The sequence below is a fragment of the Portunus trituberculatus genome, chromosome 25 (genome assembly GCF_017591435.1).
Source record: "Portunus trituberculatus isolate SZX2019 chromosome 25, ASM1759143v1, whole genome shotgun sequence".
NCBI classification, from domain to species: domain Eukaryota; kingdom Metazoa; phylum Arthropoda; class Malacostraca; order Decapoda; family Portunidae; genus Portunus; species Portunus trituberculatus.
In genome coordinates this window covers 1,232,501-1,253,186 of record NC_059279.1, presented here as the reverse complement: position 1 = coordinate 1,253,186, position 20,686 = coordinate 1,232,501, and the positions used below count along the sequence as shown (strand labels likewise).

The window sequence follows — 20,686 nt, the reverse complement described above, 5'->3', positions numbered from 1 at the left end:
CAGAGATTAACCCCATTTACTAGATAACTTTCCTCATAATCTTCTCCAACCTCTCAGACACTTAGCATGACAGTCTCTTAACCCTTCTGTACTGAGACATATTTTTACCTTGAGATTTGTGTACAATTAGACCATTTCATTGACATTAGGAAGGGCTTATGGAGGTTAGAAGACTAATAGCCAGAGTCTTCACTATTCTATTCCCACACATGAGTTTCTGAAGCTGTATAAAATCACCAAATAGTAAGTAGAATGAATATGGAAATGCGTCATGGTACTGAAGGGGTTAAACAATTCTGTAGTCTAAAAATAGAAAACCACCCATTTGATTTCCCTTTTTCTATGACAAAGCAATTTTTTTCTTTTATGGTTCTCTAAATGTTCATAGGAAACAAACACAATAGTAAAAGAATGAAGTAATCACTAGTAAGTCAATACAATGCATTTTTCATCCCCCTACCAGCTATACACATTACTCAATCTTCTATCTTACCTCACTCTGCATGAAAATAAATAAGACATCTAAATAACTCAACCTCATAACTTACATTACAAAATTTAACCAGGTTTAACTCAAGCAATATGAAATCTTTCTTGTCTTGCTTTCTGAGGTTGCATGAGGAAATAGTGATGAAAGAACCACGTGTATTATTGAGAACTCGAATTATAATGCTTTAAAACAGAACATGCAGCTCAACAATATACCAGTGAGGTGTGGTTAATATTTCAATAACTTGGCTCATCACGATCTTATGGAACAGAGCTTTGAGTTATCTGCTTCCAGTGACTTGTCATTCATACGCCAGTTTCCCACTCCATACGAGAGGGATGAGATGCAGCTGCAGTTCTAATGTCAAAGAAATCAATGACAGGGATATGAGAGGAATATTAAGATTACAGTAGCTGCTTATGTATATCCTTAACCCCTTGAGTACCATGACACATTTCCATATTCATTCTGCTTACTATTTGGTTATTTTATACAGCTTCAGAAATGCATATGGGGGATTAAAATAGTGAAGACTGTGGCCATTAATCTCCACAGACCCTTCCTAATGTCAACAAAGTGGTCTAAGCATACACAAATCTCAAAGTAAAAATGTGTCCCAATACTGAAGGGGTTAAATTGAAAGACTATGATGTGCCTAAACATTTTCTACCCATTCAAAGTTTCCAGTCTTGTTTATTTTAGTTCCTGTAGTCTTCTGTTCTTCAATCAATGACAGGGATCAGAGAGCAATATTAAGATTACAACAGCAACTTATGTACATCCTTTAATTGATAAACTATGATGTGGCAATACATTTTGAAAGCTGTCATTCCCCTCCAAGCAGCTTTTAGTCTTGGGATAACTCATCAAAGTACACACATTCACCAGCATTCCCTCCATGACATGAAGGCTAAGGCGTATCATCATCAAGGGGGCGGCAGAGAGAGCCAGGCCACCGCTACCCTCGCCCACCACACAGCAAGCAGACCTGTGTTACGTAACAACACTAACAACTCAATTATCCTGAAGTGCATTGTTATGTTGTGAAGTCCCTCAGATCTTAGGGTTGTGGTAGTAACCAATGAGTGGTGAGAGAGAAGGTCCTCATTAAGGCATACAAAGGTGAAGAACATGGTGTACCCTTTGCCCCTGACGCCCGAGGACAAGGAGGGAGCACCGCCCCCTTCACAGGAGTGCCCGCCACCTCTCCTCACCTGGTGCGGGCGGGAGTGGCGCCTCTGCCTGCCTTCCCTGCCCTCATATATCGCTGCCGGACTCTGCTTCCTCTCCTAACTCAATCTACTTCACAGCCAGCCACACAGTCCGCCACACTCCGCCGCTACACCGTCATCTTCAGTCTTGACACTCACAAACGTAAACAGTGGCAGTGCTCGCCGGCAGTGTCGCTCCTCAGCCCTAGCGCCTCCTGCTACCTTCTCTCACCCTCAGGCGTTTATTTCTCTCATTTCCACCGCTTTCAACAGGCTCCAGTGATGATATTTATGGTTTTAAGGGAATTTTGACTAATCTAATGGTAGTACGGCAAAGTGTTTAACCTAATAACGAGAGAAAGCAGCCATTGAAAGCCTTGACTGCTCATACCACAGGTCTTTGAAGTAGCCTTTTTGAGAATCTAAGCGTCCCAAAATACGGGTGACAGTTTACATTGTTTTGTGTTTCTTTTAGCTTCTAAGGAATGGTTATTGAGTTGGAATCATTGCAGAGTTCCCCATAGAGGATTTTGTCATTCATATTGTGGAGATGAGAAATAAGGTGGGATGATATTGCAGCCAAGCGGTATAGCATTTCTCCTTTAAGCTAGCCACATCCGCTACTCAAATGGAAGGCTATTTGGCTCCTCGGCAGATTCATCACTGAAAACCTTTGGAATATGTGTTGCTTAGCGTCTTCAGTAGCATCAAGCATGTGTCCTACGTGGCATTAAAATTTCACAAGTTTTCTTTGTCTACGCTAACATTATTGAGCGCGGAAGAGATGACCGTGGCAACACTGACGCCTCTAAACAACAGAAAATGGTTCACAAGGTTACACGGAAACTAAACATTAAACTGACTGATTTTACATTTGCATTACAACTTTCCAGGTGACTAACACAAAATGAGGTACAAATGTATCAAATAGATACAAATATGACTCTACTAACACTTGCACAAAATATCTTCCCAGCCTTGCAAACTACAATCACTTGTTTATATATTCTGTGATTCGTATCCATAAACAGATTTAGCACACTTTGAAACGCATTTAATAAACAACAGCCTTGAAACGTGATTAGCGGTGATAAAGAAGCAATAGTGACAGTCAAGGTTTTTCTTATATTTAGCAAGCTTATCGTCAAACTGGCCTCTCTTGTCACATCCCTTACCCCTTTTCATTTAATTCAATTTCAATTAACAATTGAACATATTTTTCACGGAACTGAGACGGAAATGACCTCCTCGATCCCTTGTTGCATACACTGTTACAATTAAGTTATCAATCAATCTATCTATCATGACACATCGTTGCAGCATTATTATTATTACCATTTCCATGGTTATTAATAAATAAATCTCAAAGGTCAGACGTGATCAGTGTCACTCTCTCTCTCTCTCTCTCTCTCTCTCTCTCTCTCTTTTGTAGTCTATTTTTTGCGACAATAAAGCCATCAATCAATTTCTGTGTGTGTGTGTGTGTGAAGGAAAGATAATGATGGTGTAAATTCTTATAGGCTCGTTGTCAGCGGGAAATGTTTACACGATCACAGGCGGCAACCACAAGTCAACATCAGTAACAGCTGAGCACCAAGCATTTCAAACACCGGCGAACTTAACAACCTCAACAGGGAAGAAATATAACGTGTCTCAATAAAGGTAAGTGGTGTGAAGGTGTATGAAGGAGAAGCAGCAGTTGTAGTTGTAGTATTAGTAGTAGTTTATGTCAAGGAGGAAGGGAAAGAGCAACACTAATACTTATTACATTTCATTCATCCCTCGGCATTGTATATTCTCATCTTCCAGTGCCCACCCAAACCAGCCGTCTAGAGGGAAAATAGCTCAGGGAAATTGGTGAAATATAGGCTTACAACTATAAGATTGGTGAATATATACAAAGCTTTACTCTATTTCAGGGTATGGACACTAAAAAGTACCATTGAACATGAAATAAGGGAAGCTGCAAGAAGTTTACTTGTGTGTTTATATATTACTCGGTAAATTTGTAGTTTCGACCAGTATACCCTATCTTATATTACTTTTCCGTATGTCTAACAAGCTTGGGGACCTGGAAACCTAACCTAACCTTATTATTAATTTCCGATTGGGTAAAATGGGATTAGAAATGCTCATAGAAGTGTGATCTAGACCGTGCGAATGTGTCTAGTTATGTGTGGTGTATTGGTTGACTGCAGTAATTCCCTTAAAACTATAAAATTGGTGAAATATACGAAGCTTAACTGTATTTCAGGGTATGGACACTAGAAAGTACCATTGGACATGAAATAAGGGAAGCTGGAAGAAGTTTATGTGTGTATTTATATATTACTCTACCTATATCCAGTGATCACCTCTATCCATACAATTATTAACCAGATACAGGTGACGCCCGAGACAAAGTATTATTTCGCTACACGGCATCCTGTGTCACGGGAGCCAGACATGTTTCTCCTTGTATGTTTTGTCATGTTCAGTATTTCGGCAGATGAATTATGCCAACAAATCAAATAATAAACATAGCAAGTCAATTTTGAATGATGAAAGGTATTCCAGGAGCAAAAAATAAGTAAGAATAAGTAAAGTGGCATTTTCTAAGCTTGTGACTCGGACAATGATTAGGTTATGCTTAATTTTTAGGATGTGGACTTTTTAGGGTTGATCTCAGTAAGCCACACCCTTCAGATACTAACTCCTCACTTATTTCAATGTGCCGATCTTGTCATTTGGAAATTACTGTATTAATGAAGTATAGATAGTCACAGTTAGGTTAAAAATACCCTTAGTTACTTGCTATTTTGAGATTATGTGGTACAAGTTTGAGGTTTTGGGGATGTTAAATTATATTGGTACTTAGGTGAAGTGCTGAGAGAAAACAGCTACAGTCAATTAATTTTAACACCACAAGATTAAATTAAGTGTACCTCTCTTGATGCAACCCATTACTCAAACACTTCTTATCTATTGTAGTAATGTTTTTTTTATTATTATTATTTTTTTTTAAGGTAAGAGTGGAAATCTGGTCAAGGGCAACAAAAACGATTAAACAAAAAGGCCTACTTAATGCCAGTCCCCGAGCAGGTCTGAGAGAATTAGTTAAAAGAATGTGATAGATGTCTTGATTATTAGTGTCATAATGAATTTTAACACTTTCTTTCCTCACCTGTTCTGGTATTAATTCTTCTGCTCAGAGTTTTCCGAAGTGTGCAGCATGGAGGTGAATGTGGCGCCGGCTGTGACCATTAAGGTGCGGTCACAGGTGCAGTGTGTTGAGTTCTCCCCCTTTGAGTGGTCTCGTGGGCTGCTGGCTGTCGGTCTGCCCACATCTGTTGCTGTCTTTACTGTGAAAATGAAGGTACTGGATTAGTGGGGCTGTGGAGTGATGGTTGTCTAATGAGGACCAAAGACTAACATTTTCTTGATTCTGGAAACTTTCTTAAGAGATAATGTGGACTTCTTGAAGTGTAGCTCAGTGGGAAGAATCAAACTTCTTCATTGTATACTTGAATCACCACAAGTTGATCTTTTATCCTCAGAGTTTTTAAAGCTTGCACATCTTCTATATACAAACACAAGAGAACTCTGAATAATAGAAAAATAATTACTTGCCTGTACACTGTGTTGATGTGAAGCACACACTGGCAGGAGGAGAGTGATGGCAGCAGTGATGATGAGTTTGAGCAGGTGTGGGAGTGGCACGCCTCCAGCCAGCCAGTGTCCATCGCCTGGAGTCCCAGCTCAACCCTCCGAGCAGCGCCCGCCTGCCTTCAGGTTGCTGTGGCCTCTGCTGACCATAAAGTTCGCCAGATTTCCTCAGACTTAGGCGAATCAAATGTTGTACAGGTGAGAAGTATTTGTAAATTTTGCTCCCTGTTTTAACTTGCAGTGTAAGTATTACATAATTTAGATACATACTTTTAATCACTCATTGATTGAATGTGAGATGCAGGAACTGCCATATTGATATCCTCTCCTTGTGGATGAGTTCTTCCTACAAAACAAGAGTTAACTGTTGCAATGCTTCACAGGAAATCTTGAGCCACACAGACTTCGTGAACAGTGTCACCTACAACGGGGACAGTGGGAGTCTGGTGGCCTCTGCCGGGGACGACTTGACGGCCCGGGTGTGGGACAGCTCCTCACAGACACAGATTTCAAAGTTCCTATTAACATCACCAGGTACACTGTCAAATACCACAACCCCTCAACTCCATTTAGAGCTTAATTTGTATTTTGAAATGAATAATCACTCATATTACCTCTGGCACAAATTTCATGCATGTTTACGTATACTAAATAGAAAAATCTGAAAGAATAAGAACAGTCACATAAACAAGACATGGTAATTGATGGAAAAATAGAAAATCCCAAAGAAGAAAAAGGAACTTACTTAAACAACACACATGATAATTCATTGTGCATGCTTACATATACAAATAGAAAATAAAGAAATAGAAATTAAACCTCTCAAACAACGCACACAATAATATCTGATGGTGCATGTTTATAAATACAAAATATAAACAAAAGAGAAAAAAATGGTCACAAAATAATACAGAAAAATGGTCACTCAAGCCAACACAATAATAGCAGATTTCTCGGCGTCAGGAATGGTGGTTCGTTTTCACCCGGACGAACCAGACCTGCTGATGGTGGCGGAGAAGAAGGGAGTGCTGCGGGTGTACTCGGTCAGCAGCGGATGCTCCACTCTGTACCTGAGATGCTCGGGTCCATTGCTGGGTGCTGACTGGTCCATCCCCGAACCAGCACTCATTGTGGCTGCCGGGGCGAAGGGACTCACTGTGTGGAATGTTGCCTCGCTCCAGTAAGTTGAGGCATTCATTATTTTGAAGCTGTCTGTAGTTAAGCATTAGTGTCATTTTATTTAGAGTCCCTGATGAGGCTGGGTGTTTGTCAGTGTGTGGGTGGGTGGTGGTCAGCTGGGTTGTCAATGGGGTGTTCTCTGCATGTCTTGTCTTGGCTCAGCGAGGGCACTTAATGAAAGACAAGAATTAGTAGAGTTTCATGTTTAGATTTTTCATACAATGTTTAGTGAAATGAAAAGTTAAATAGGTGATTCTGTATATATTTTTCTCTACATTAGCTTAACACGTTTCTTACAAATAGTAGTAACTTTTATCTACTGTTGATGTTTACCATTAGACAAAGCTTTATAATATTTTTTTTTCTTTACATTAGCTCCACGTTTCTTACAAGTAGTAGTAACTTTTATCTAGTTGTGTTAAGATTGCTATGTGTATGTACTGCTTTGCAAGGCTTTTTAAGAAACACCTTACCTACACTTTGGGAAATTCTATCAAGATGAGGTAGCATTTATTGTTTTGAGTTTGAGCCATTGTGAGGAACTCTTTTTGCTTCATGGAAAGGAAATATGTAGGTCTAAATAAAAAAAAAAGCATAAATAGCAATGACTAATATGATGAAAAACACACTAAAACAAACTTATCTATGCGAGGTGTAAACATTTCATACATAACTTACACTGAGTAGGATATGGCATAGAGAAACAAACCCTGGCTGCTCCATGGCAAGTAGAATTAAACATAGAATACAACACTACACATCCTGCCAATCCTGCACTGTACCCTCCTTATTGATCCTGCGGTGGTTCCTCTCGCAGGCCACACAGTGAGGTGAAGGAGGTAGGGCTGGGGGATCGAGTGCTGGATGTGCAAGTGTGCCGGTCAACAGTGGGTCTTGTGGCCACTCACGCTGCGCCACACACCGTCCGAGTCTCTCACTTCCACTCCAGCAAGATTCCCATCACTGCTCATCTGAAGGTTAGTGTTGGGAAGAATTTGGGTGTTGGTTAACTCTTTTACTGTGATATGAAGCAATTGATACCACCAAAAATAATGCTGGTCTTTATAACCATTGGCAAGAAAGAAGTGGATTAGAAAGAATGGGTTTTGCATTTCCCTATTTACCTCTGTTTTCAGTTCTATAAGTCATATGTATCCCTAAGATAAACCTGGCTTTGTTTTCAGTCTTATTATCTCATGTTCTGTATGTTTTAGTCTCTTACATTAACTTGTCCTTTGCAGTCTTTGTATTTCCTTGTTTGTGCCAGCTTTACATGCCCTATATGTCTCTCAGTATTATTTCCCTTTTGTAGTCTTTATGATTCCATGTTTTTTTCTATTCTATCTGCCCTATTTGTCTCAGTATTATTTGCCCTATTTGCTTTTAGTCTCTCGGTATTATTTTCCTTATGCGGTCTCTGTATTTCCAGGTTTGTTTGAGCTCTACATGCCCTTTCTGTCTCTCAGTATTATTTAACTACACCTAAAAGATAAAGGAAAGGGGTATTTTTCCATCTCTTTCTGATTCCTGCCTCCTTGCTTCCTTCTGAGTGTGGTGTGTGTTACGGGACAAGGACTGCTATGTAGAGTTTTGATAGACTCTTGTAGCTTCCCTTATTTTTCTCATGTTTTCATGTGTCTTAAAAGCTTTGGTGTTCTCTACAGGTTGTCGGGGGAATGAGCTGGCACCAGAGTCAACCCTACCTGGCTGTCGGCTCTGACCGCAAAGTTCTCTTGTGGAAGATTGACAACATATAAAGACAATTTTATATAGTTTGATCCTTAACAATTCAAGGAAAAAGTGTGATGTTTTGTGTTGAATAATTGATGGATGATTTTGTTATTAAATATGAGCAATAATGTGACTGTGTTGTTTTGGTTACCCATGATGATGATGATGATGATGATGATGATGATGATAGTGATGATGGTGATGTCATAACAAAATATCTAAACTACTACAGGTTCCTTATAAAGTTACTGGGGTAGCCAAGTCATGCCATGCTAATAAGTTTGTACGTTTATAATAAAAATGTAACTTTGAAAACAGTTTAGTCTTTTCCAGTCATCTTGTGTCACTAACCTTCCATATAATAATTTGGCACTCACTCTCTTCCTGTCTATGTACCAAGCTGGCAATCTATTATGGGGGGCTAGACATTCTAACACTCATAATTCACATTCAGCCCATCGGAGTCTTGTAGAACACCTTAGGGAACACTAACAACACCCACATGAGCTCAGGCATAACACAGCTGGCCACACACACAGCAAGGCTCAACAGAATATACTGGTTTATCCTTCTCTTTCATTGTTCTCTGCCTTTTCTACGGTAAACAAAACTTTCCACATTGACTCTAAAATTAATTGAATACTTAACTAATGCAGGAAGGCAGTGGCATAGTGGATAAGGGGGTGAACATGGGATTGGGCAGACATCCATGTGTAGGTTCGAATCCCACCTAGATACTTTGCCATTTGTCGAGTGGTTTAAAGTTGCCTACATGTCACCATGATACCCATGTTCTAGGTGGTTACACCAAAGATGCACTTGGGTGGTGATATGGGCCCTAATATGGATACCACTATAAATAAAACTGCCTGCGCCTCCAATGCATGAAGCTGAAAAGTACCTCCAATACTCTTTAAGTAAACCTACAGGTGCTATAGACCAGGACATTAAAAAAAATAGTACACATCAGTCTTCTATGTATGATGGTTTATCTCTTGTCCTTTCATAATGGTCTCTGCCTTGCCTCCCATCAAAACTTCCTTTAAACTCAGAAATAAATGCTCAACTAATACACTTCATATCAGTCTTCCATATTTCTCTACTCCCTTCAGTAATGGCCTCACTTTTGCAACAGACAGCACATCTCCCAACCCTTCCATTGCATAACCAGAGAGAGATTTTCCCTGAGGTCCATTACTGTTATTATCCCTTGCAACACATTTCTTTTGCCTTTCCCGTCACTCACACCTGATTTTTTCCCTCTTCCACTACTCTCTCTCCCCTTCCCCCCTCTCTCTCTCTCTCTCTCTCTCTCTCTTTGGACTATATTCTCAAATACTTCTGTACTGCACCTCCACTACATTTAAGAGGCTCTAGTTAAGGTTATGTATGTTTTAAGTGTGTTTTATACGGTTTTTGTGACACATTAACATGATTTCTACATTGTAAGCAGGAGAAACACTTCGAGAAACTGGTGACTCATTTGTGGCCTTGGAAAGTCTTGGTGAGAGAGCAGTGTTTAAAAGTCCTACTGATCCTCCTTTCTCTCTCTTGATGTGGCCTTGAAAATGTCTTAGTGAGAGTGAAAATGTCTTGGTGAGAGTGAAAATGTCTTGGTGAGAGTGAAAATCTCTTGGTGAGAGTGAAAATGTCTTGGTAAAAGTGAAAATGTATTGGTGGGAGTGAAAATGTATTGGTGGGAGTGAAAATGTATTGGTGGGAGTGAAAATGTCTTGATGAGAGTGAAAATGTCTTGGTGAAAGTGAAAATGTCTTGGTGGAAGTGAAAATGTCTTGGTGAGAGTGAAAATGTCTTGGTGAGAGAGCAAAGCGTTTAGAAATACTGGTGCGTCTTTGAAAATGTCTTGGTGAGAGAGAAAGCGTTTAAAAATAATGGTGTGTCTTTCTCTCTCTCTCATAACCTTCTGGCTCCTCAAGGGTGATGCGCGAGGCCGTGTTGTCCAGGAACCGCTTAAGTGTGACCTCGACCCAGAAGCGGTGAGGCTGCACGAGGGTAAACACCACAGGGTAGGTGTGCGCCTTGTTAGCGAACGCCCCCACGCCCATCACCCGCACCCTGCCCGTCCTGCCGTCCTCCGCCAGCAGCACCGCCTTCCCCGTCTGAGAGAGAGAGAGAGAGAGAGAGAGAGAGTGGGAGCTTGTCATCGTCACTTCCAGGGCCGTTTCTAGCTTTGTGGGGGGGGGGGGGGCTAGGCAAGATGCTGTTTGGGGGGCCCTAGATTTCAATTTTTCGTCGGAGCCCCTGGGTGACTTAGGAAATTAAAATTTTCCAAGCTACCCAGGGGGCCCCCTGGTGGCTTGGGGGCCCTAGGCAATCGCCTTGTCCGCCTATAGCTAGAAACGGCCCTGGTCACTTCCTTTCAATTTGGTTCTTTCTTATTCATGCTTCTTAACAGTTTACAATACGCACATATGAAGACAAATAAAAATAATTAATAAATAAATGAATAAGAAAAAAAAACTAACAAATAAAATGAGACAAAACAAACACCCCAGAAAACAAACAAGCTCTTCTTACAACATACAAAAACAAATTAAAATAACAAGTAAGTAAATGAATAAGAAAAGAAAAATAAATAAATAAACCAACAGAAAATGAGAGACAAAACAAACCCAAAATCAAACAAGCTCTTCTTCACACGGCCATGACAGCTTGCACTAGCCTACCACTTGCTGCACGAGACACACAACTCGGTCCACACATTACAACAACACTCACTTGTAAATATAATGTAAAGAGACTGGACTTTTTATTATTATTTTTTTTATTTATACCATGTGGGCTTTTCACGGGAATTTATGGGCTAAAGGGGATACTTTTTTGGGGGTACCTCCTATCTCAAAGCCCACCCGCTTTGCATGTCCTTTCTCTATGGCTCTCTATACCTCACTCCACTATTTCAAAAGGCTTCATTTGAATTTACACGAGATTTTGAAGGTATTTTTGTGGTTCTAGAGGTAGAGTGACAAGATTTCTACATCATTAACTGGAAAAACACCCTTGAAAACCACGGTAGTAATTTCTGCGGCCTTAGAAAATTGTCGGGGTGAAAGAGCAAAGCGTTTTTGAATTGTAAGAACCCTTATTCCTTATTCCCACTGTGTATGTAGTAAAGTCAGCCGCTCGAGTGAACTTTTTCCATTTTTTTTTTCATTATTTTTTCCTCATTGCGTCCTCTTCTTTTACTCAAAGTTTATTCATGCCACGCTTCAGTACCTACGTCTTTCCGTCTTATTCTGTCTACCCACAATCCTCCCCCGTCACTGGTATTAGCATTGCCTTCATCACTGGTTTCCTCCTCATTCCTCCTCTTCCCATGTCCAAAATACCACAACCTTACCTTCTCTTCCATGTCACACACCTCACACATGGTTAGAAAAAAACAAGCACTAATATAACGTATCCCACCACCACTACCACCACCACCACTACCTACCTCGTCAAAATCCACCGAGGCGCACACGTGTTTTTCATTCAACACTTGCAGGAGGGTCGTGGTGAGGTTGGGGCTCGAGTCCACACTAAGCACCCCACTTCGACACCACACGGGGCCGTACACACTCGCCTCCTTCACGTACACCTCCGCGTCCCGCCCTGCCCTGCTTGGTGAGACGGTGGGTCCTGGTGGCGGAAGAGACAGGAAAAGAAGTAAGGACTGCAGGAAGAACAAAGAAGTGAAGGAAAGGAGGTAGGATGTGAAGGAGAAAGGGAACTATAGGGAGTGAGGGAAGGAAAGAAGAATGGGAAACGGAATAGGGATGATAGAAATTAAGGGATGGAAGAAAAGAAGAAATATGACAGAAAGGTGATGAATACAGAGAATAAAGAAAAGAAAAAGGGAAAGAGCGCGAGAATAATACAGTGGAACCATGCGTGCTTTGGGGTCCGAGGGGTCTCCAAGCACACAGGTTCGAATCCTGTCCACGGTCCGAGTGTAGGTTGGGCTTCCTCACTCAGGGCAACACTTTCCTAGCGGGTGGGCTTTGAGATAGGAGGTACCCCAAAAAGTATCCCCTTTAGCCCATAAATTCCCGTGAAAAGCCCACATGGTATAAAAAATAAGAAAAAAACTAAAATCATAATAAAAACCAGTGAAAGTGAAGGATAATAGGATACTCACTCTCTGGGATGACGTTGTATCCTGCCACGACGCCCCTGAAGGCAGTGAGAGGGTCCGGCTCCTCCAGTATCCCTGGCAGACACACGGGCTGGATGTCATCTGCGTCAGGAGAGCGTGAGAAGCGCCGCGCTCTACTGAACCACCTTATTATTGGCCACGGCAGAGAGGCCAACGCGATTTTCTCATGCACTCAACGTGACCACCGGTAAGTGTGTGTTATGTGTCTCGTCACGGGTGGCTGGCCTGGGTACAACACTGGCGCGGCTCGTGGTGAAATGAGATGTGTGTGTGTGTGTGTGTGTGTGTGTGATTCGAGTCATTGGTTCGTTCTCTTCCTGCTACAGTAACGAGGCTTTATCACTTTTATCAGCGCGACAGCTGCATTAAAAGGTTGCAGAATAGAGGAACTGTGTGAACGTGTGTGTGCGTGGTTATTCTTGCCTCTTACTCTATGGGTCAGTCAGTCTTCAGAAACGCTTTGCTCTCTCGCCACGACTATTTTCCAAGGCCACTGAGGGAATTTTCAAGAGTGTTTCTCCAGTTAATAATATAGAAATCTTGTCAATTTGCCTCTAGAACCGTAAAAACACCTTAAAAAACTCGTGTAAATTTAGATAAAGCCTTTCGAAACAGTGGAGGTGAAGCGTAAAAGTGTTTGAGAATACGAGTCTTACATCTCACTAGACCAGCAACTCTTGAACCGAAAGATGCACAGAAAGGTTGCAAGATTCGAAAGTGTTCAAAATACGTGAATGAAGCTCCGTCTTGCCTAGTTAACTCTGCACCACACCACACCAAGTCACCAACACCATTCAGAAACGCTTTACTCTCTCACCACGACTATTTTCAGAGGCCAAAGAGATGATCAGCCGATATCTCATGACTGTTCCTCCTATCAATAATGTAGAAGTCACGTTATTCTGCCATTTAAATCGTAAAAACATGCGTAAAAAAACCCGTCGTATTTCTGCAAGAGCCTTTTGAAACTAAGTGCGCGCAGAAGTGTTTTAGTATCATTTTTTTTTTTTTTTTTTAATGAAAGATGCACTGAAAGCTTTTTGAGATTCGAGTGAGTGTTCGAGATAGCTGAGTGCTTCGTCTCGTCTCGTCTCGCTGCCTCGCGTTCGTCGTATCACCGCCAGTAAATCTTCCTTCCAATTTACACGGGTATGAGAAAAATGTATTCAAAAGTCAATGTTTTTTCTTTACTGTTCGGATTAGGAGTCTCGAAAATTTGCATGAGTCGGGTGTGAGTCGGCAGAATAAATCCACATTGTGTTAGCAGAATTTTCCGCACTCGTACACAGACAACCCAAAATACACACGTAACACGAAAAAAAATCCCACGTTAGGTATTCATGAGAGAGAGAGAGAGAGAGAGAGAGAGAGAGAGAGAGAGAGAGAGAGAGAGAGAGAGAGAATTATGCAAAACACGGTATTTATAGTTTGAAATATTTCTATCCAACAAAATTACCAAGACTACTGAAATGAAACAAAAATATCAATAAAGTTTAAACTCAAATAATACCTTAAATCACCACCTCCTCCTCCTCCTCCTCCTCTTCTTCTTCTTCTCTTGACCTGTTTCGCTTTTATCACTGTGCACATCGTCACGTCTACTTCAGTTTCATATCAGTTCTATTCAGTCTTGGTCGTTCAGTCTCAGTCTCATATCAGTTGTCTCCAGTCTTGGTCATTTATTTAGTTTTGGTCATTCAGTCTCAGTCTCATATCATTTCTGTCCAGTCTTGATCATTCAGTCTCAGTCTTATATCAGTTCTGTTCAGTCTTTGTCATTCAGTCTCAGTCTTATATTCAGTTCTATTCAGTCTTGGTCATTCAGTCTCAGTCTTTTTTCATAACTCTTCTGTAGGAACCTTTTAGTATACTTCGCCACTTTTCAGGAGCAGCAGGGAAGGAAGGCGAAGGAAAGGACACTCACCGCGGAAGAGGAAGGGTTCAGACAGCTCCAGAAGGCCCACATTGACACCCAGGAAGAGGTCCGTCAGGGTGGTGATGTCCGGGTGTATCCTGCGTCCCACCACGAAGTTCTCCGTCGCCTCTTTGTCAGGAAGTTGCCCGGTCCTGCTCACGTGCACCACATTTCTGCAGGTAAACGTGAGGAAATGGCCATCACACTTGAGCAGAGATGACACATGCATGCACACAGACACACACACACACACACACACACACACTAACACACACTAACAAAGTAACACAAAAGCTAACACACACACACACACAGAACACACACACACACACACACACACACACACACACACACACACACGTACGCTAACCACTAACGCGTCAGGTGAGAACAAAATATAAAACAAAATATAAACTCAATTCTTGCCGTCACACAAAAGCAACATTCGTCCTTCGTGGGAAATTTTACTCACCCAAAGAAAATAAAATGTCACACACTCAAGAAAGCCAATGCTGGTATCGTCATTCGCTTATTTTCTGTCCTCACTGGGAATTTATTGGTACCTGGAAATATCACACGCCCTTAAAATCCAGTATTATTATTGTTATTCATGTATTTTTCAGTAAATTGAAACACTCGAGAATGTCACAATCTAGAATTTCAGTGTTATTATTCGTAAATTTTCCACTTTCATTGAATTTTAGCACCAGCAACTGTCCTATACTCTAAAAATCCAATGTTAATGTTTGTTATTCGCTTATTTTACGTTCTCAGTAATTTTTAGCACACACACAGAAGTCATACGTTACTGTGTTATTACTGTTCTTCCTTTACGATCCTTCTGTAACCTTCCCTGACTCACATGCTGGGGGAGGCGGTGCAGTCGGCGTCAGTGAGCACGTGGAAGTTAGTGATGATGAGGCCAGGACAGCGGTAGAAGAAGCGGCCGTCCTCCCGTGAGCCCAGAGCCACCAGCCAGGGCAGTTCCGTCGTTCCCAGCTGGTCATTCGGCTTTAGCGGGTTCTGTCGGGGTGATGGAATGCTTTATGTAATTATCTAGTTAGGTGCTTCACTTCCAAAGCTTCTTGCCCTTAGAGAAATGCATATGTTTAGAAATGAGTCTACAGTACAAGGAATTACAATTTTGAATGGGGATAAAATACACAGAATGCATGTTTACTGTTGTTTTCTGTATAGACGCCACTTTCTGCAGCAAACTATGAATAAGGATCTAGTTACGTGCTTCACTCCCAAAGCTTCTTGCCCTTAGAGAAATGCATGTTTAGAAATGAGTCAACAGCGCTAGGAATTATTACAATGATGAATGGGGATGAAATACACAGCATGGATTATTTACTATTTTCTGTATAGACGCCACTTTCTGCAGCAAACTATGAATTAAGATCTCAAGCAGAAAATGTAGTCGTCTGTCTTTCATGTTAGAATGAGACACAATGTTTACTCTTAAAGGCAACACTAACACTCTGATCTTTGGATATCTATTTGGTATTCCTCTTTTCAAAACACAAAACACAACACCTACTTCTAAAAACAACAAAAAACTTTAAATAAACACTAACTTAGTCTTTTTTTTCATATTACATCCAAACATGACATGTCCTTAAAAAAAAAAAAAAATCTCATCTCTAAATAAACACAATCTTCCACTCACTGCACTCGCTCACTCACTCACTCACTCACTCACCCGGCCACAGTCAACAGGAAGGACGAGTTCGATGCCGCTTCCCTCCAAGATTTCTTTGACTCTATCCAGGAACACTTTCGCTGTGGCATTCGCAGAGACGTCAGCGGTGTCCTCGTCTACCTCCACCACAATGCCTGGTTCCTTGGGGTTGTTGAGGGTGGGGCCGGACGAGTCATTGATAAAGTTCGTGAGGGTGGTGTTGTCGTCCTCCTTGTCCTCGTCTGGCGTCAGTGTGGAGTGAATTTCTTGGGAGAGAAGCATCAGTTCTGTCTTGAGTGGATCTTCGGGCATCCCAGCGGCGTCTTTGTCCTCCATTACCTTCACCATGCCCTCTATCGTCTGCAGGGAGAGATGACTGACTGAATTATGGATTAACTCACTGCATAACAGCCTGGGGTCTTATAGCACTACTAGAGGAGGCAAAAAACATGATTTTATTCTTCAAGGGCAACAAAAAGGTTAAAAGAAAAAAGTTTCAGTGTCAGTTCCCAAAGAATTGTAAAAAGCATTGGCGTAGGTAGTATTTTGCCAGCTGGAGCAGCCCGCGGCCCTCCGGTTTGCTGCCATTCCCAGAAGTAATACAGTATTATAAGGCACATTAACCCCTTAATATATGCATGTATTTATTTATTTTTTTTTACGTAGGGAAGAGGGCCACCCAAGGGCAAAAAAAAAAAAAAAAATAAAAAAAGGCCCACTTGAGTGCTGGCTCTCTTAAAAGTGTAAAAGCGTCAGCCAAAGTTGAGGAGCAAATGCCTCGATACCTCCCTCTTAAAAGAACAATGTACGTATGACAAAAGTGCAACCAAAAGTGCTCAATGGTCAAAAGTCACCTGACCTCATCCACAACACACCTGACCTTTGACTTACCTTGGCCGCCCGCATCAACGCCTCTGACCTCCGAAATCTCCTACGGGGCGGCAGTGGCACGGGCAGAGACTCCGGGCCGAAGCTCATCGCCATGGCATCCTCCTGACGAGTGTGAGGGAACGGAAGAAAATGAACGCTATTGACCAAAGATAGACATGCAGAGGAACGAAAAGAAAGGGAGTGTAAACATAAAGGATGCTTGATAACTTGAAATGCAGAAAAGACACTTGAACGATAAACAGAAGGAAATTAATGGCGTAGAATGTGATCTGGTAATAAAAAAGAAGAAAAAAAAAAAGTTGAGAGAGATGGGAAACGAAAGAGGAAAAAGGTACAAACATAACAGGCAACACACAACTTTACCAAGAAGGAAAGCAGAATCAGAAAGCGCAGCACATTAGAGAAGAAGAAGAAGAAGAAGAAGAAGAGGAAGAAAAAGAAGAAGAAAAAGAAGAGGAAGAAGCAAAAGAGAAAAATATGAAGAAAAAGGAGAAAAAGAAAAAAGTAGAAGAAGAAGAAGAAGAAGAAGAAGAAGAATAAGAATAAAAAGAAAAAGAAGAAGAACAACAACAACAACAACAACAACAACAACAACAAAACTAAGAACAAGAACAAGAAAAAGAAGACAAATTAGAAGACAATATAGAAACAATCAAAAGAAACCTCAAATACCACCTATAGAATGAATGACCACGTAGTGCAGGTAAACACACTCACCTGCAGGAAGAGCGAGGCGGTGAGGGTGCCTGGCGGGGTGAAGAGTCTCCTTGTGGCGTGTGTCTTCCTCACGCCCGCCTCTGCTGAGACATAGAAGGCGACGAAGGAGGAGCCGAAGTAAATATAGATAACGTTGTGGATTTTTTTTTTGCTATAGATTAATTGCAAGATAGAAAGAAATGAAGGAAAAATAAAAGTAAATGTCTGTAATGCTATGATTTTTTTTTTTGGTTTAGTTGTAAGATGAAAAAAAAAAAACAAGATGGACGAAGAGGAAAGCTAAATAAATGTCTATATCGTATTTTTTGGGGCAAAGATAGAAAAAAAAAGAGATGAAGGGAGAACCAAAAATATCTAAAACATTTCGAATTTTTTGGCATAGATTAGTTGTGAGATAGAAAAAAAAAAAAAAAAAACTTATTCCCTTTAGTATTGGAACGCATTTTTACCAAGAACTTTGAGTGTGATGAGACAATTTTACGTACATTAGGAAGACTCTATGGAGGTCAGAGGATTAATGCCCAGAATCTTCACTATTTTAATCCCCTCGTAAGTTTCTAAAGCTGTGTAAAACCGCCAAATAGATAAAGATGATGATGATGATGATGATGGTGGTGATGATGATGATGATGATGAGGATGATGGTGAAGAAAAGTACACTATGAAAACGCGTCATGGTACTGAAGGGGTTAAGATGACAGTAAGATAGAGAAATGTGAGATATTTTACATTAACACTCTCTCTCTCTTACATATGGCAGTGAAAAGACTAATGTTTCCTCACCAGTCAATGTCTCAGCCGTCCCCAGCAGAAGACTCACCACCGCCACCACTGCCACCACCATCCCTCAGCACAATCTTGGCTCTCGGGACTGTTCACAAATTGGCTCAAGTCACTGTTCACTGTCTTTCCTGGCGGGGCGGGGCAGTGAAATCCAAACAGTTCTCACACGTAATGTAATGCAGTGATAGAATTTCTTCTTTATCTCGTTTTCTTTAAGGGTTTACATGGGAGACTTCAATATTCTAACCCTCGTGGAAGTGAAGATCGTGAGCTTGACCCCACCAGTACTGGAATGCATTTTAATCATGAATTGTTGGTGCGATTAGATGATTTTATTTACATCAGAAAGGGTCTATGGAAGTCAGAAGGTTAATGGTCGCAGTCTTCACTATTTTAATCACCCACACAAGTTTCTGAAGCTGTGTAAAATCACCAAATAGTAAGCAAAATGAATAAGGAAACGCGTCCTGGTACTGAAGGGCATAATTAGACCATTTTCTTTACATTAGGAAGAGTCTATGGAGGTCAGAAGGTTAGTGGTCACAGTCTTCACTATTTCAATCCCTACACAAGTTTCTGAAGCTGTATAAAATCACCAGATAGTAAGCAGAATGAATGTGAAAACGCGTCATGGTACTCAAAAGGTTCCAATCACCAATGTTAACTGAAAGGAAGCAAAAATAAATATCGTTAGCGAAGTCTTAAGCCGAGAAACACTGGTAACTCGCAACACAAACAGCAATGTAACAACACAACACGGACGTGAGTGTGTGACTGACTGACTGACTGGCTGGCTGACTGGCTGTGTGACGCTTATGTCCCCCACCGCCTCCCTCCTTCACCTCTCCTCTCTCTCTCTCTCTCTCTCTCTCTCTGCCTTCTTCTTTTTCTTCTTTTCTCTCCTCTCTTCTTCTCCTCTTCTTCTTCTTCTTCTTCTTCCTCCTCCTCCTCCTCCTCCTCCTCCTCCTCCTCCTCCTCCTCCTCCTCCTCCTCCTCCTCCTCCTCCTTCCATCCTACTTAGTTCTGCATGAAAATATTGAGTCATCCCTGTTTACTTCAGTTACTCTTCCCCTTTTCCTTTCCTCTCCCTTTCCTTTTATTAATTTATTTTCCCTATTACCTGTTTTGTTGATTTTGTTTATTTTTTGTCCTGTTTTCCTTCGCCTTTTCTTCCTTTCTTCCTTACTCCTACTGGAAGAAGGAAAAGATGATAAGGTCATTTCATTTTCTACTCTATCTCTCTCTCTATTTATTTATCTCTAGAAGTCTCTATTTATTTATCTCTCTCTCTCTCTCTCTCTCTCTCTCTCTCTCTCTCTCTCTCTCTCTCTCTCACATCATACGCCACGCTTTCTAACCCTACGAGGAGCTCCATACATGAGACTCCCACGTGATAGGGGAGTGTATGGGAGAATTGCCACCTTCATGGGTCCTATGGGAGAGTGTAAGGCTGGTATGGCAACACTGCTTTTTGTAGGAGGAGGAGGAGGAGGAGGAGGAGGAGGAGGAGGAGGCGAAGAAAAAAAAGGAAGAGATGGATGGAGAAGAAAAAAAATGGATGAATGAGGAAGAGAGATAAAATGATGATGATGGTGATGAGAAGAAAGAGGAGGAGGAGGAGGAGGAGGAGGAGAAAAAAAGGAAGAGATGGATGGAGAAGAAAAAAATGAATGAATGAGGAAGAGAGATAATATGATGAAGGTGATAGGAAGGAGGAGGAGGAGGAGGAGGAGGAGGAGGAGGAGGAGAAAATGAAGAAGAGATGGATTATTAATGAAAGTTTGGATGAATGAGAAAGGTTGTTAAAAGTAGGAATGGAAAGATGATGGTGATGATGATGATGAGAAGGAAGAGGAGGAGAAGAAAGAGGAGGAGGATTAGAAATAAGAGTAAAAAAAGGAGTAGGAAGAATATAAATAAGAACTAAAAAGAAAGAAGAATGTGGGATAAGAAATGATGATAGAAAAAAAAGTAGAAGGAAGAAGTAGTAATAATGATGATGATGATGATGATGATGATGATAATGATGATGATGTTAGTAGTGATGTTGATGGTGATGAAGATAATGATGATGATGATGATGATGATGAAGGAAAAAATGATGATGATGGTGATGATGACAATGATAATGAAGATGATGACGATGATAATGATGATGGTAATGAAGGTGATGATGATGATGATGATGATGATAATGATAATGATAATGATGATGGTGATGATGATGATGGTGATGATGATGGTGATGAGGATGATGGTGAAGACGAGCACAGCAATATAA

The 20,686-nt window shown here is 41.0% G+C and overlaps 2 protein-coding genes across 3 annotated transcripts; one reads left to right on the top strand and one right to left on the bottom strand.

The window, feature by feature from the left end:
• The first annotated feature begins 3,205 nt into the window (after nt 1–3,205).
• LOC123508551 (nucleoporin Nup37-like) lies at nt 3,206–8,389 on the top strand. Of its 2 annotated transcripts, XM_045262295.1 has the most exons (8): nt 3,242–3,363; nt 3,621–3,701; nt 4,893–5,056; nt 5,347–5,544; nt 5,730–5,880; nt 6,310–6,526; nt 7,343–7,502; nt 8,190–8,389. In XM_045262295.1, the coding sequence occupies exons 3-8, from the start codon at nt 4,913–4,915 to the stop codon at nt 8,280–8,282; spliced, it is 963 nt and encodes a 320-aa protein (XP_045118230.1). In that variant the 5' UTR covers nt 3,242–3,363; nt 3,621–3,701; nt 4,893–4,912; the 3' UTR covers nt 8,283–8,389. The 2 variants fall into 2 exon arrangements, with proteins under 2 accessions (XP_045118229.1, XP_045118230.1); XM_045262294.1 differs by lacking the exon at nt 3,621–3,701 and having other exon boundaries at nt 3,206–3,363.
• Nucleotides 6,854–18,674, bottom strand: LOC123508550. Its single transcript, XM_045262293.1, has 10 exons — nt 18,406–18,674; nt 17,623–17,702; nt 16,906–17,007; nt 16,036–16,374; nt 15,193–15,353; nt 14,340–14,503; nt 12,398–12,496; nt 11,714–11,898; nt 10,178–10,376; nt 6,854–7,496 (listed from the first exon to the last, which is right to left on the bottom strand). Exons 1-10 carry the CDS (start codon nt 18,464–18,466, stop codon nt 7,486–7,488), a joined length of 1,401 nt encoding a protein of 466 aa, XP_045118228.1. The 5' UTR covers nt 18,467–18,674; the 3' UTR covers nt 6,854–7,485.
• Nucleotides 18,675–20,686: the final 2,012 nt, after the last annotated feature.

Coding starts and splice junctions, on each gene's coding strand:
- LOC123508551 (XM_045262294.1), top strand. CDS start 4,913: ATGGAGGTGAATGTGGCGCCGGCTGTGACCATTAAGGTGCGGTCACAG. Junction 5,881..6,309: donor GTTCCTATTAACATCACCAG/GTACACTGTCAA, acceptor TCTCGGCGTCAG/GAATGGTGGTTCGTTTTCAC. Junction 6,527..7,342: donor TGGAATGTTGCCTCGCTCCA/GTAAGTTGAGGC, acceptor TTCCTCTCGCAG/GCCACACAGTGAGGTGAAGG.
- LOC123508550 (XM_045262293.1), bottom strand. CDS start 18,466: ATGGTGGTGGCAGTGGTGGCGGTGGTGAGTCTTCTGCTGGGGACGGCT. Junction 15,354..16,035: donor TTCCTGTTGACTGTGGCCGG/GTGAGTGAGTGA, acceptor TCACCCCGACAG/AACCCGCTAAAGCCGAATGA. Junction 11,899..12,397: donor ATACAACGTCATCCCAGAGA/GTGAGTATCCTA, acceptor TTCCGCCACCAG/GACCCACCGTCTCACCAAGC.